Source organism: Anabrus simplex, chromosome 2, assembly GCF_040414725.1.
Source record: "Anabrus simplex isolate iqAnaSimp1 chromosome 2, ASM4041472v1, whole genome shotgun sequence".
In the NCBI taxonomy this organism is placed as follows: Eukaryota; Metazoa; Arthropoda; class Insecta; order Orthoptera; family Tettigoniidae; genus Anabrus; species Anabrus simplex.
Genome location: NC_090266.1, coordinates 624,967,311 through 624,984,494, shown reverse-complemented (window position 1 = coordinate 624,984,494; position 17,184 = coordinate 624,967,311). Strand labels below are relative to the sequence as shown.

At 40.8% G+C, this 17,184-nt stretch overlaps 1 protein-coding gene across 1 annotated transcript in view; it reads right to left on the bottom strand.

Annotated features, from left to right (window-relative positions):
- The window catches only part of Efr (ER GDP-fucose transporter), a 196,781-nt gene that overhangs the window by 153,748 nt on the left and 25,849 nt on the right, over positions 1-17,184 (bottom strand). Inside the window, exon 3 of the mRNA XM_067141049.2 lies at positions 5,248-5,350. Within this exon, the coding sequence (XP_066997150.1) occupies positions 5,248-5,350 (103 nt within the window). The remainder of the gene's footprint in view (positions 1-5,247; positions 5,351-17,184) is intronic.

Here is a 17,184-nt window from a genome sequence, read left to right as displayed (position 1 = left end):
TGGGCTGAGCAGCGGTCACTTGGTAGGCCAAGGCCCGTCAAGCGCTGTAGTGCCATGGGGTTATCAAGTTTGTTAACTAGCTTTATATTTTCTAGTAATTAGGAATTTTCACCAATTTTTCATGCAAACTAAAGTCAAGATTTTATATCCAGTAATCTAAATAATTTAATTTTCTATCTGGCTTTCATTCTAATTATTGTTAATCAATAACTTATTACTAGAGCTCGTCTGGTGGCCATGGTCATTAAGGCACTGATGTCTATACAGACTGACACTGTGGTAAGCTGTTTCGAGACCCGCTGGTCGAAAAAAATTTCACGATCAGAATGTTGGCCGACGGGGTAGGGGACGCGGTGATACAATTTCTAATCACTACATTGCGTGCCAAAAGCCCAGATTAAATTCCAAACCTCTTTGCAGTGCTCATGTGGAGTGATGGTGATTCCATCAAAGTTATATAATTTCTGTATTTTTGAGCTGAAGATACTAAATTCACTGTGTATGGTCAAAAATTGCACTAATCACAACTTTCTCCCGTATTTTGAAACTTTCTTTTTGACCTCTCCTTTTCTATTACATCCATGTCGTACCAGCATGGGTACTGCCCTTTGCTTACGGTGTCTTTTATGACAACGCGAAGGAGGCTGTATAAACGGATTAACACCTCATCAACAGAGGGGGAATCCTCAATTTAATTCCAAGGACAAAACAGAAGAGATCTCTTGTTTGAGGAAAATTGGTCTCAGTCCATGCGAACACTAACTTCCTCTGCAGTATGGGGTGCAAAACTTGCAGTAAAGAAAGTGAATTCTACAGCCCAATGGTCAGATGCTATTACCTTTTCTGTCTCAAAACAATCCAAGATGTCATAGTACTGTTTCAAGATTAGAACATGGACCAGGAAGTTTTTGTTTCTTGTTGTGAAGTGACATGTTTGCTTGAGTCTGAATTCACTGACTATTTAAAGAAGTAAGACGACTTCCACATATCAATGTTTTATAACAGAACCAGGATTCCAAGCCAAATGCCATATATTTTCGGGCTAGTGTTCATCTGTTGTTTCCTTAAACTCTAGCCCAAATCTCCTGTGTACACGCTACAGGTTTCCAGTAGAGGAAGAAGAAAACTCTTATTATTAATAACGAACGCACAGTCTACTTTTGCATCTGCCCTCGAACCATCCGTATAAATACCTACTGAACCTGGACACCAGTTAACAATGGACAGTTAGCTTGGAACTACTACTACAAACTACAAGAACAACCTGTGGGTTTAGAACAGCTGTGATGTTGGCCAGTGTTGCTCATAAATTACTCATCCTAGTAGTCACTTCATTCAGTGGCAGGTAGCAGCACACTACTAACACAGCCCTTCTTGGTCTAGGGGTTGCCTTGACCACGAGACGCTCCCAGTCTCCCACTAACTCTGGACAGGAAACTGGTCTCAGGCCAGATTTCACAGCAACCATAATCCCTCCCCCTTTCACTTTGCTACTATGGACCTGACGTCTGTCTTGATGGAAGACACAGTAATCAGTAGACAACAGTTTATTATCACCAACAAAAATCATTTAACCAAATTTCAACTACACAAATACAATCTTGTCTGGCATCACTGAAAGTGAGGTTTAAGTCTGTCAAAGAATTACACATGCTTCCTACATTTTAGTAGAAGAAATTCATACCGCTGTTACACCAGGGTTCTAGGTTGTTTATCACCGGACAAAGCCAATAGAAGCACACAAGCTGCTGGACCATATATCATCAGGCTAGAGTTAATCTGTTGTTTCCTTAAACTCTAGCCCAAATCTCCTGTGTACACGCTACAGGTTTCCAGTAAACTCTTACTATCAACAACGAACGCACAGTCTACTTTCGCATCTGCCCTCGAACCATCCGTATAAATACCTACTGAACCTGACACCAGTTAACAATGGGCAGGAAGAGCCTATGATAAATGGAGAGGTTCATGTTCAGTTTAGGCCCGGTGTCCAGATTCAGGATGATTTCACATCATGTTAACCACGGAGGTAGCTTACTTGGTCATCTAAGAAGACAAGGAATGGAAGATACATCAAACAATTACTGCTATCCAAGCATATAGCCCAACCGGCTGCGTTGCTTATGGATAAGTAGCATACAGCCGACAGTTTTGATTGTGGAATATGCAGGGATATCTTGGGTAAACTCGTATCTGTCATAAATTTGCAGCAGTGAGCAGGTTAGCAATTGGGCTTTTACAGAATGCTCCTGTTGCCAACTTAACTCCGCTGGGGAGGATGCTGTTCAACCTCATAAGAACACTCTGCCTTGGTGGTCCATACACTGCATTTGCTGACACACCAGGCGTAGTCTAATCTAGATAAAATACGTGCCCTATAAAAGCGTAGAAGCACCTTGTGTTCAGTCCCCCACATACTGCCACTAAGAAACTTCAAATTATTTAACTTCTTAGTGAATTTAACTTTCAACTGATGCGCAAGTGGCTTCCATAATTTACTATCGAAAAGGAGCAAAAGAAATCGGTAACATCAACTACAGGAAGAAAGCCCCCATCCCCCCACAAAAATAAAGCTAAGGATGGGGTGAAGAAAGTGCTTCCATCATAAGTGAACAGAGGTCTTTGCAGTTGAAAACCAAAAGCCATATTCTAAGGTCCACTGTTTCACTTGCATAATAGCTTGCAGTAATTGTTGCTGTGCGACTGATATACTTTGTGAGCTACAATATAGAGCAAAATCATCTACATATAGTGACAGTACTAATGCTTGGTCAGCAGGAGTAACAATACAGTTTATGACAATCACAAACAGAGCGATACTGAGAACCCGTCCTTGTGGGACTCCATTTAAATGAACATGATATTGCGAATAAAGCTCTTTCTACTCAGACAGGGAATAGGTAAAGAAACAAAAATTTGCAATAAAAACCAGCAAATTACCTCAAAATTTTCAATGATACAGGACCGAAAGGATGCCATATCACCATGTGGTGTCATAGGCCTTTTCAAAATCGCAGAAAACGGCCATCAAATACAGCTTTCGGAGAAAAGCATCCTGGATAGAACTCTCTAGGTGTACCAAGTGGTCAGTGGTGGAGCAGGCAGCTCAAAAATGACATTGGTACTCGGACAAAAGTCCCCTTTTCTCCAAACACCACACAAGTTGGCGATTCACTATCCTCTCAAATAGTTTACATAGACATTTACTCTGTTACTTCCTGCATACTTAGGATCTTTGTCAGGCTTCAGGAAAGAAATTATTACTCCCTCTCACAACTGCAATGGAAATCCCCCCTCTATCCAGATTAGGTTGAGCAGCCCAAGAAGATATATAAGAAGCTATTTTTTGCTGAGATCTGGTCTGCATAATCTGGTTATGGCTATTGTATACTCCGGGAGCCCTATCCTTGCAAAGCACCAAGGCAATGCAGAGTTACAACTCCATAAAGGAAGTGTTATAGTCTTCTGAAACTTGAGTGGCAAAATTAAGATGATGACCATCTGCCTCCTGCTTCAGAGCCAGGAAATTGGGTTGGTAATTCTGAGACATCTCCAAAATGACTTGTTAGAGATTAGTAACTGTGGGTGGATTAGTGACAATACTGCCTGCAACGGAAATCCCTGGTAATGGAGATTGTCCTTGAACACCTGAAATGTGTTTAAGTTTAGTCCACTCTTTAAATGATGGTTCCATGAAGCTTTCTTACTCTGTCGAATTAGAACTCGCACCTTACTGCAGCATGGAGTTTTTAATGTTATCAAGTTGGCCACAGTAGACTGCCTATGATAGCAATTATAAGCATGATTGTTCTTTTATAGCGGCTGCACCCAGGAACGAGTTTCATTCGAGGAGTCCCAAGAAAGATGGAATGGGCTCCTCAGCAGCAGCAAGAATAACTTGTATGTTCAAGTTGTATCCTCGTCTATACGTTCCGGCTATTTGCGTTTTTAAGGACAGCAAATAATGTGAAATTTAGCCAATCAGCACGTTTAAGAATCCATAGAGGAGGAGACCCGATGGATTTCTGTTGCAACACAGTACAAATAATAGGGAAATGGTCAATGTCACAGAGATCAATGTGTACATCCCGCCAAAGCACAGGAACGATCGCACGGCTGTACAAACATAAATGTGGGAGAAGGTACCGTCCGCTATGCTGAAATGTATTGATTTACCTGTATTCAAAATGCAAACATCCAGCTCTCTGATTAAGAGTTACAACTCCCTTCCCCTGGGGCAAGGCAAATCAGAGCCCCATTATGAGTGATGGGCATTTAAGTCACCCAATAAGAGGAAAGGAGTTAGAAGCTGATTTATAAGATCAATTACATCACTGGTCTGATGGGAAATAAACATTGCAAACTGTAGTTATGGCAGGCAAAGGAACATGTACCACTACTATCTCCAGCAGGGTTCTTAATGGAACCGATTAGCTTTAGATGTCAAAACAAGTGAAAATATCAACACCAACGAAACAAAGAATTTCTCTTGATTTACTCTGACACAGAAAAATCCCAAGAGATTATCACATCTAACAATAAAGGCTGTGAAAGAATCAATGTAAATGGTTTCCTTGTTGATTTTTACTTGTTGTGTCATGAAGTTAAAACCAACAGTGCACTTAAGCTTTTATTAATATCACGTTTATTCCAGCTGCACATATTTATAAGGAATATTATCCTTACCCATATTTCAACAGGAAAAACCTCTAGCTTCCAAACTCTTTAAACTTCAACAAATGACCAGACAAAGAAAAAAAAAAGCCCTGATACTCTACTTGTGACATTTTGACATTTGTATGAGTTTACAGACAATAAGAACGAAGACCTTACAACAAATATTTTAAGAGAGCAATTCCTCCACGCTGAACACAAACAGGAGCAAAAAAAAGAAAAGTAATCAGATGAGAAACACTGAATTCTGATAGTATCCTTAAATTTGTATGAGTTAAGAGAAGTAGTGGTCAACGGAAAAAAGAAAGAAGGAACAGTTTAATATCTAACTGGTTTCAGCTTACAGAAAATCCTGCCCTGTAGGAATTGCAGAGGGAAGGATGCTCATATAACTCACTGTTGGCACAAAGGAGATTAAAGGATCACACACAAAGGGATGCCCTTAAATTCTCTCTTCTACCACAACATTGATCTATTCTCTACTGCATGACTGAAATATATTTGTAAACAAATGAAACTGATTTGCCATTAGATAAAAAGTAATATATAACATTACACTAATCTAATACTTACAGCTCTGAATATCATGTGCAAAGGCATTGGGATATTGAAGTTGAATGCATAATTATTGCACACACTGGCAATGAAGAACATCACCACCAGAATGGAGTAATCCCTAGAACATAATGCATCAAGGATCAGAATTTGGTACAGAAGAAATTCCACAAATGTAAATCTCGTGACTTCCTTTACCCATTGTTTCAAAAATTAACCTTACATACTGTCTTCATGTTGCCTGCTATAGATATGGTTTTAAAAAGAAAATTGGTTGAGGTTTGCATTTGTTTAAATGTTATTCACAAAAATATAAAAGCACTGAGTCATCAAGCATGGAAACTTTTTTTCACGTGAACACGGGATCTGGGATAGGGGAGCGTACGGTGCTGTGGATGTATGAATAACACCGAGTAGGTTTACCAAGTGTAAGATGTAACGTGAGGACAGCGTCAGCCATGAAATCCTTGTGCTACATAATGTTTATTCTCAGAGAGTGCAGTAATATTTACGGTAAACTCCCCAAGATTGTACACAATATGTTGCCAATGATATGGGAGACGTCTGATACCAATCGCCTCACCATGTGGGAATTTTGGAATCTCATGATTTTTTCTTCCCCCCCCCCCTAGTGGCTTTACGTCGCACTGACACGGATAGGTATAGGAAAGGCCTAAGAGTTGGAAGGAAGCGGCCGTAGCCTTAATTAAGGTACAGCCCCAGCATTTGCCTGGTGTGAAAATGGGAAACCATGGAAAACCATCTTCAGGGCTGCCAACAGTGGGATTCGAACTCACTATCTCCCGGATGCAAGCTCACAGCTGCGTGCCTCTAACTTCATGGCCAACTTGCCCAGTAATCTCATGTTTCACAGCATTAGCAATATTCTCTTATGTCCCAAATTATCGCCCACTCAAAGGTTCTTTCACTTTGGGAATGAGTTCAAAATCGCACAGAAACAGATTCAGAGAGTATGGCCAGTATGTCAGTACTTCCTACCCCCAGCACTCAGGTTGCCTCTGTACAGCCTCTGCTGTATGCAGTCTAGCATTGCCATGGAGAAGGACGACACTGTTGGGAAGATCCAGGCGTTTGTCCGTACTGGCATGACGTAACTGTCTCAGCAGGAAATACATTGATGATACCGTTGTGCCATGTGGAACAAAGTGAGATGCAAACACCCATGTTGTCCAAAGCCACAATGCCCATCAGATTCATGGCGGGAAGGGTTTAGCCAGAACTTCTGTCTCCATGGTGATCTGGTGTGTTGCTATTCTGCAAAATGGCATTTGAACTCTGGTTCATATACCCTGGCCCAAAATTCATCCACGAACAATATGTTCTCCAGCATTTGTTCGCCTTCCTGCTGGTAACGTACCAAGTGGTCTGGGCATATGGCATACTCTGTCCACTTTTGCATGTCAGGGAGTGCACTATGTACCCACTGTGATGCAATTTTAAGCAGATGAAGATATTCCGATAAAACTGTGGATGGTGCATTTTCTAACGCCTGTTTCGGCTTGTAACTCAAATAGTGTCCATCTTCTGTCCACATCCATACACTGGGAAATTACTGCATGTGACACATCAGTCCAGACACTAACAGGTCTTCTGGACCGTTGCACATCGCAGCTTGTTTCACAACCGTGCTAAAATACTGCTACCCATCTTGCAACAGTTTGGTATGGAAAGACATTATTTTCCACAGCATTCACAAGCTTTCTATGACATTCTTTCGCACTGTAACCCTAGTGAACAGCCAGTTTGATGTACGCATGCTGTTCTAGCATTGCTGCATCTATTCTGCATGGAGTCTGACACACTACTGCACTCCCATTGCCCTGTGTGTGGTACCTACCCAATGCACTGCCATTACAAGCTGTGGCCATGTACTATGAGTGTCATCCTTTCCAGAACACATGACTATTGTATGGCAGCACCATGCAAATGTGAGGTAAGAAACAGCTGACCTGGCTTATATTTTAGTATCTACGAGTTTCGGCTTGACATTTAACCGGAAGTCAGACATTGGTGCCAAATTGTTAAGACTACAAACAGCTGATTAATGACACACAACACAAACGGAAATGTATATTCTCGAAGATAAGTCCAGAATCAATTATTCTTTGTAGCAACGTGCATAACTCACATGAGATTAACAATAACACACAACATATTTAGGATAAGGCTATAAAATAAAAATAGATCAATGTTCAAACAGATAAAACGCAAGAAAATGAAATGAAATTTCTACTCACCATCTAGAACAGGGCCTCTCAAACGCCCAAAATCTCACGCGTGCAGACAGCGGCGCAGAGTTCCTGTGAACAGTGCATCGGTCCCGCTCAGCTCGGACCAACGCTTCGTCTCTGGGCTACTCGGGTAAGCTTGCCTCGGATTTGGAGCGCTACGGAGCAAGTGAGGAAGAGGGAGACGGGGGAGCGAGCGAGACAGGCGTGGGGAAAGAGTGAGACAGCGCTATTGCTCCAAATCGAGGAGTGGGGGTCCGCACTCTGGTCAACCAAGCGAAGTCATCTTTTATACCGTGCACAGTGCATGCACCGAGAGGCCCTGATCTAGAATCAATTCAATTTCTCCTAAGGAAGGAAAAATCCTACAAAGGAAATACACCACTCATCTCTCAGTCACTATCAGGATTGTCATCGCCTGATGAGGTTTCACTCATGCTTAATCGTAATGAGATAATAACGTCAATATAATCACCTGCGATACTTCCCTTCTCCCAAGCTTCACGTATCTTGGATTGTGTCTCACAACCTCGCTCTAGTCTTCCACACTTACAGGATCTACGGCTTCCCAAGCGAGTCTTTCAACTTCCGAAACTGTGAAGAATCGTTTATTCGCAGGTACATATTCATTCACTTGGGCCCAAATCATTTCCATGGTGTTAAAATGGCTATCATATGGTGGAAGACGAACAACTTTATACTCATGCCTCCTTGCTATTTCATCCACCACGTAAACTGGGTACTAGGGCTTGTTTTGTTTCACAAGATGCACGAGATCCCCTTTCCTCAAGTCATCATGAACCAAAATATTGTGCTCCCTCAACCACTCAATCAACTCATTATTTCTAGCCGTCATTGTTGGTCCTTTGTCAAGAATGCTATTTGCTTTACGTCCCACCGACACAGATAGGTCCTATGGCGACAATGGGAGAGGAAAGGCTTAGGAATAGGAAGGAAGCAGCCGTGGCCTTATTTAAGACACAACCCCAACATTTGCCTGGTGTGAAAATGGGAAAACACGGAAAACCATCTTCAGGGCTGTTGACAGTGGGGTTCGAACCCACTATCTCCCAGATACAAGCTCACAGCTGCGCGTCCCTAACTGCACGGCCAACTTGGCTGGTTTGTCAAGAAATGCTATAAAATATTAGCTATTATTGATATTATTGATATTATTGATAGTTCAAGCATACAAGTATGAAGGATGAGTTCTCCAAATAATCAATACTTTATTTTACATAGTGTCAATATTATTTACATAAAAGGACAGTACCGGTTTCGACCTGTAAATAGGTCATCTTCAGCTGTTGAAGAACCTGCTTAATAGTGACTGTACAAAATAAATACTGCTAAAATTAAACAAGAATGTCATTAAAATAAACATTAATGCCACTTTTCTAAAAAATACTTAAAGTTAAGATATATACATATGGTGCAGCTTTGGGGGTTAGAGGGCTTTTTCCCTGGCCCCATGATTTCTACATATTTCAAAAATTATATTTGCTGAGGTTTGATACAATTCTAGGAGTTTATCAAGAATCACTGACATTCTGGTGTCAAGTTTGAATATCTACGTTAAATGCAAATACTATGTCCAACGGTTTTATGAGATGTTTCAAGGTGCATTGTTGGGCAGCAAATATGCGGGGACATCGTATTCATTAGAACAAGAGGTTCAGTAAGCTGTTTACAGATACACAGCTTATTCTCAGTCTATATCAATGATGAAAAAGATGTTAGTGAATCCTACTATACTAAAAAAAAAACTTAACATTAAGATATATACATATGGTACAGTTTTGTGGGTTAAAGGGGTTTTATCCTGGCCCCATGATTTCTATATATTTCAAAAATTATATTTGTTGAGGTTGAAATTGGATACAATTCTTAGAGTTTATGAAGAATCACTGACATTCTGGTGTCAAGTTCGAATATCTATGTTAAAGTCTGTGGACAGAATATTATTTGAAATATTAGTGTAGAAAGGATATGCAGTCCAACAACTTCACTAAATATTTAAAAGGAAGAGCTTAAAGAAGAAAGTAATAACGAGCCGTTGGAGCATATAGTTCAGTTCTTATGAGTTTCGACCTGACATTTGAGCGCTGCCTTTTGGCGGAGGCTGAGTGAATTAGTACACAGCCAATCATGGGCAGTCGGTCACTCCAATAGAGCGTGTTAGACTCTAGTTAGACTCTTGTTTCAGTGGCTTGGTCAGGCTTGAGAGCCATTGGAAGAGACAATTCTCATTATTGGTCCGTATTGAAGCTGCCCGTGGCTTGTACGGAATAGGTGGTGATAATAGAATAAATTATTTTTGTGATAATTTGCTTGAGAGCCATGTAGAGATGTGAGCATCAAACACTAACACACCGTGGGTTTCAGCCAATGCCACCAGAGCGCACTTGCTATGGGCTGAGCCTATCAGCAGGGAGGTCCTTGTTCAGTCCCTCCCCTGGAGAAGTTTATTTCTATACTGGCCCTCTCCAGCCGGTCATAAGCCTCATGTAGATTTAGCAACACCATCTCGCGAAGCCCATTTGAAGTCGCCCACGAAGCGATCATATTGGCTAAGTTCAGCAGCTGATAAAATGATAACAGCGCGAGATATCAACAAAATTTTATCAAACTGCTTATCAATATGATCAGCGCTGCAACGCTCATGGACCCGAACACATTGCGTCCAAGGCTCAGTGTTGTAAATGCCAATAAAGAACGGAAGAACCGCATTCTCGTGCTTCATCAAACTCACCATTACACGCTGCTTGATGACATGGAACTGCAGCATATGATTTCCTTTGAAAACTGTATTACCCTGTCTTTTCTTTCCCACATCGTCCAGTATGTATTTAATAATGCTTTTAGTCTTCACTTTTTGAGAGCTTGTCGTATGTGCTGAAACCTCTACGTGATAATCATCGTATATGTTCTCCAGTGCGATGTCAGCAAAAACAAGATGACACTTTCGACTTTCAACTTCTTATTAGAAGGTTGGATTTCACTTTCACTGCTTCCATCGCTTCTTATCGAACGTGCCGTATCACTACCGCTTGGAGGGAGGTGTTCGTCATTATCTTCACTAGGATCATAATTATCTGTTAGTGTTACAACAGTACCTGTATCTAACCAGTGATTATATTTTTGCACTACAATAATAATAATAATAATAATAATAATAATAATTGTTTTACGTCCCACTAACTACTTTTTTTTAAGGTCTTCGGAGACGCCGAGGTGCCGGAATTTAGTCCCACAGGAGTTCCAGATCAGTAGTGCCAGTAAATCTACCGACACGGGGCTGTCGTATTTGAGCACCTTCAAATACCACCGGACTGAGCCAGGAGCGAACCTGCCAAGTTGGGGTTAGAAGGCCAGCGCCTTAACCGTCTGAGCCACTCAGCCCGGCTGCACTACAATAGATACCAGAAAACATGCTATTGATTCATCTTCTACACCAATGCGATCTTCACAAAGAACAGTTCATGGTAACTTAATCACAACCAATCGTGATACATTAGCAGGGTTGATCACCCAATCGCAATTCCATCTCACACTTCACTACACAAATAAGGTCACAAACTGCAACTTCACATGCACAGTGCACCATCTCTATTGGATGATATAGATGTTGATTCCCATAGAGAACTTAAAATATTTGTCCTGAATGAGTAAATTTATAATACCAATATAATGGTCCGTTATTGGACATTATAAATTTTCCAGCTAACTCATTCTTGGTTGCCTGCGTTTCGCCCTCGGGTGCTAAGTTGGGCTCATCAGTTGGGACTTAGCACACCTCCCAAGACGCAAGGCTAGTGCATACCGTGGAGGCCACTGCATAGGCTACTTGAAGCCACCAGCTGGAAAATTTATAATGTCCAATAACGGACCATTATATTGGTATTATAAATTTACTCATTCAGGACAAATATTTTAAGTTCTCTATGGGAATCAACATCTATATCATTTGATGGCCAGGCAAGCATCAATTTTTGAAAATGAGACATAGCTCTCATAGTGCATTGGCACTGCTGGTGGCTTCACGTAGCCTATGCAGTGGCCTCCACGGTATGCACTGGCCTTGCGTCTTGGGAGGTGTGCTAAGTCCCAACTGATGAGCCCAACTTAGCACCCGAGGGCGAAACGCAGGCAACCAAGAATGAGTTAGCTGGAAAATTTATAATGTCCAATAACGGACCAGTATATTGGTATTATAAATTTACTCATTCAGGACAAATATTTTAAGTTCTCTATGGGAATCAACATCTATATCATTTGATGGCCAGGCAAGCATCAATTTTTGAAAATAAGACATAGCTCTCATAGTGCACTGGCACTGCTGGTGGCTTCAAGTAGCCTATGCAGTAGCCTCCACGGTATGCACTAGCCTTGCGTCTTGGGATGTGTGCTAAGTCCCAACTGATGAGCCCAACTTAGCACCCGAGGGCAAAACGCAGGCAACCAAGAATGAGTTAGCTGGAAAATTTATAATGTCCAATAACGGACCATTATATTGGTATTATAAATTTACTCATTCAAGACAAATATTTTAAGTTCTCTATGGGAATCAACATCTATATCATTTGATGGCCAGGCAAGCATCAATTTTTGAAAATGAGACATAGCTCTCATAGTGCATTGGCACTGCTGGTGGCTTCAAGTAGCCTATGCAGTGGCCTCCACGGTATGCACTAGCCTTGCGTCTTGGGAGGTGTGCTAAGTCCCAACTGATGAGCCCAACTTAGCACCCGAGGGCGAAACGCAGGCAACCAAGAATGAGTTAGCTGGAAAATTTATAATGTCCAATAACGGACCATTATATTGGTATTATCTCTATTGGACTCGGCTGGCGTAGCGGCAGACAAAGGTCGAATGTGGCATGGCATAAACAGCCCTCTAGTGGACGACTGCAGAGGTATGCAGAATAATGAATATCACCAGTGCATGAAGGGACCTTGAAATGATCTCTCACGGGACTGTGGTGTAAATGCGTTTTGTTCGAGCCCAAATACTTTCCTTGTAAGCTGAAATGTTTCACATAGCGGTTTTTGCAGGCGCAATGACGATATGTACATTTGAAATGACTGATAAATTAAAGATAAAACTTTCAGTTACTAAATATGCAGAACAGGATACCAGGAATTATCTGTGAGGCGTCCATACGATGTCCTCGAATTTCACTAGCTGACGAGTGGAATACGTCCACCATCCCACTAATTGTCTGGATAAACAAAGAGTTCCTGTGTGATTCAGTTCTGCACTTGGGTAAATGAAAGGTGACAGTACGTCTGGTGCTAAGGGAAGGAACAGGAATTGGTAGCAACTGGAGTGAATTATGTCAATTTAGGAAATAACCGATCTATAATGTATGAAATGTATACTTTCATATCTGTGTCGAATTCTAAGCGACTCAACATGCATCTTTGTACAAAAGAGATCATAATCTATTGACGACAGCTTGGTACGCATTTTGTACTCATCCATTTTGTGAATCTCATCTGCACTCGCTCTACGGCATTAATGAAGTATTGCTGTGAAGGGGTCCACACTTCAAAGCCCACTGTTAAAATAATTTAGATTTATTGTAAATTCTGTTGACGTCAAACCATTGGTAAACTCTTGAGAATGATACAATTGATGCTGTATTGTAAAAAATATATATTTAAAAAAAAAGAGAGGGCATATCTTTAAAAAACTGTACCATAGTTTCCAAATTGTATACCTTTCCCATTCCAGATCAGTGAATTAAATGCATCCAGACTTACAACTGGTAAACATTTGGTAGTGACATCTTCAATAGTTTCAGGGATAATAGGTCAATAAATTGACAGAATTTAGCATTGTCAGTATAGGGGGTCTGATCTCACCTTAAGAAGACGGTGGGTTCGAACCCCACCCTTAGCAGCCATGAAGATGGCTTTTTGTAGTCTCCTAGTTACAGAACAGGCAAATACTGTGGCTGTACTAATAATAACACCATGGTTGCTTTGTTTTCCTCCTTTCCCATCCCATCATCACTGAAAACCTGCATGAGTGGGGTGTTAAACAGGTAGCCAAAACAAATTAATTTCAGTTTCATGTAACAAATACATGTGCTCTAAAACTTTCTAATCCCTTCACTGCTGACTTTTAAGTTGTGGTTGGTTAGATGTTGCCTTTCTGTTCACTAGACAGTGGGTTTGATCCCATATGATGTCATTAGAATCTCAGGATGTTAAGATGCATCCACCCAGCATTACTGGCTTCCAACACATTTAGAAAAAGTTAGTTGTTCAATTTACATCTGACCGATTGCATAACGCTACTGGCACCTGGTGAGTGACCGTAGAAATTAGGGGTCTGCTGGCATGAGTAATGTTGTGTCTGATCTTACAGCTGTGCGAGTGTTGTTCGTGTCACGAAATGTACACATGCATAGTGAAACAGTGACAGGAGAATGGGTAAACACTCAGGATGACTACTGAAAAACCTACTGTGGCCCTTTACACACAGCAGGAGCCATTAACCAAATATCCACCCACAACAAGCACCAGAGACAGGACTCCAAAGTATCACCGGAAGTGCTTCGGAGGATTCTCCAACTGGTGTGCCAAGAAAATCCACTGATAGAGTTTGGCATCTTCAACTGTTAACACAACCATTCATGAACACCACCTTCTAACATGCCACACTGCAGAAGGTAAGATTAACTGCAGGAAACTCTATAAGCACTAGGCAGGGTTAAAACAGAAATCACAATGGTGAAGCACAGGTCGCAACGAATCCCAGGCGCCATGTCCCCTAGAAATCTTTCTTTGCTGCCTTGTTTTTTCGAGGCGAGTGTAATCCTCCCCCCCCCCCCCCCATTATATGTTTAATTCCCGGTTTGGTATCGCTGTAATAATATACAATCCCCTGACGGTCCATGAGATTTATCGAACTCGGATGAACAACAGAATGAAATTATGTATGGGTGGGGATCTTGATGAGTATGGGTGATTTCTGCTACTATGTTAATGTTATTAGCATTTCAAATAATAATTAATGCCCTAAAGCAATAGAAAGAAAATGTAAAATACGAATGTTTAGGTATCGAGAAACTCTCTCTTAAAGAAAGAATTACAGACATAGAAATAACTCAAATATACTTCTGATGTAAACGATATGAATAATATCCTGTAATGCTGCATTACTATCAAAATAGAATCTATTTTGCTAGTAAAATAATTTAACGGAGTAATAGCTGTTACTGAAACAGAACATACTCCCGTGGGATATATTTCTGTATGTTGGCAGCATACAAAGAACCTTATTTTCTCTTTCAGCTGTTTTCTCAATCATAGACTCTCTCTCTCTCTCTTTCACATGATCCTTGATAATACAGATTACAGAGCTTGACTCAGTTGACCAATAAGAGGACATGAAATGTTTCACATTGAACACTTTTTTGTGCTGTTCAATTGTGCCACCTTCTCTGATTGGTTACCGCTTTCACATTCATTTTTAAGTTTGACAGGTGGGTGATGCAACATACTCCGCTCAGGATAGCAGGGGTCTTCCTTTGAATTTACATTTCAACCGCCTTCAATGCAACACAAGACACGTTATCAAATTTTGAAAACATGCACTCTTCCAAATGCTTTATAAATGTGGTGGCAAGGTTCTGGAATATTTCTATTTTCCGTACAAATGTGTTAATCATAGCACCTAAGCTAAAATATTATCTTGAGAACATTGCTCCTAATTATCGTACTTACCTCTTATTAGAAACATAAGATGTGTTAAAACCTAGTGTGTTCTGAGTTTCAACATTTGAGAATCATAAATATCATTATTACGTTACCGATAAAGATGTATAGGAATTATAATTTGCAAAAAATATTTGTAAAACCGAGGGTTTCCGAAGTACATCTAGCGGGATTCATATAATGTACGGCAATCCTGATTGTGCGCGTGTTCAATTTTGTCAAGTTGCTTGATGTTTTCTGCTGTGCCTTTCTCAGTTCCTCGAACTTTGGTTGTTACGTTTTGTGTTCTTATGCCAATATAAAACGTGCCTCAACAAGTGACACAAAACAGAACAAGCAAAGGCTACTCACAAATGTATTCTTCATCTCGTCAGTGGCAGAGGAATGAGCTTCTACATGAATTACCAGTACAGTACATGATAGTGTAGTTTTAACACCAGTGCACTGTGCATCCAGGGAGGTTTTGGTGAATTAACACTATGATGAAAGTGATGTGGGAGCTCAAAGTTAAAGTCAAGATATGCTGAAAACAACTAGAAAAAGAAAATTCAAGGAAGAGTGGTGGAAAGAACTGACATGACATAAGTATGCCAAAGAAAAATATTTTTGTGAAAGGATTCAGAAGGATCTTTCAAGCTTGAAACTTTAAAGAAATGTGAGAAATCATCTCAGCATAAAAAAAGGGGAACAACTTGCTCTGCACAGCTGGCACCAGAAAATACTTCTATGGCAACATGCGTAAAGAAAATGGACAAAAATGTACAGGGAGTATAGTTTAAGGCTTTGCACTTCTGCTCAAAGGCCAAGGGAATCCCTGAGCGAGTGCCATGTGGCTTATGTAAAGCCTCGCATGATAAGAAGTGTTGACAGCTGAGACAGCAGATGCTTAGCTCTGTTGCTCAGTTCCCTAGTAATGATTAGACTTTAAGGCGTGTTGTAAGATTATTATCACGATAGTTAAGTACACTACAGCGCAGAGAATATTTTTGAGGAAACGTTATTTGCACAAGAGATGAAGAAACCAGTTAAAAGGTGCCTTCAAACATTCCGTAGACAGTTTCCCAGTTCTACAGTACCACCAAACCGTTACGTGCATCAACTCGTTCACAAATGGTGTAGTACTGGTTCCGTAACCAATAAGAATAAAAAAGTGAAGGAGAACAGCTCTCACATAGGAGAGGTTAGAAGATAAACAGGCAAGACTGCCAGTCAGTCCACATAAGTCACTTCGGAGAGTAGTTCAGGAAACTGGTATTTCAAATTCGTCAGCAGGTAATGCAACACAATTATTACATTTACGATTTTACTGGACTCATTCACGCCATAACATACAGATTTCATTACAAGAAAAATAATTTGTAACTGGCTAATGAATAGTGTCCGGCCCTGTGGTCTAAGGATAGCGTGCCAGCGCTCGATTCTCGGCAAGGTCAAAGATTTTTACTTGACCCTAAGGGTTCGTTCGAAGTCCTCTCAGACGTGATTACAACTGAGGAGCTATCTAATGGTAAGATGGCGACCCCGCGATCTAGAAAATCAAAAATAACGACCGAGAGGATTCAATGCATTGGCCATGCCCCACCTTGTAATCTGCAGGCCTTCAGACTGAGCAGCGTTACTTTGTAGGCCAAGACCCGTAAGGGCTGTAGTACCACGGGGTTTTGGTTTAATGAATAGTGTCCAACGATTGTATCATGGATTCAAATTTATGAATGACGAAGCACAGTTTCATTCGAGTGGATATGTCAATTCACAGAACAATAGGATTTGGGATACAGAGAACCCACACATTTTATAGCCGACACCTCTGCACGATGTGAAGGTGGGTGTATGGTGCGCTATTATTTCCCGATGAATTATCGGTCTGATATTTTTTCGAGACACGATTACTTCCAACCGTTATATTCACAGCATTCACGCAAACCATTTTTTGCTGAACTGACTGAAGAAGAAAATAAAGTACGACTATTTCCTGCAAC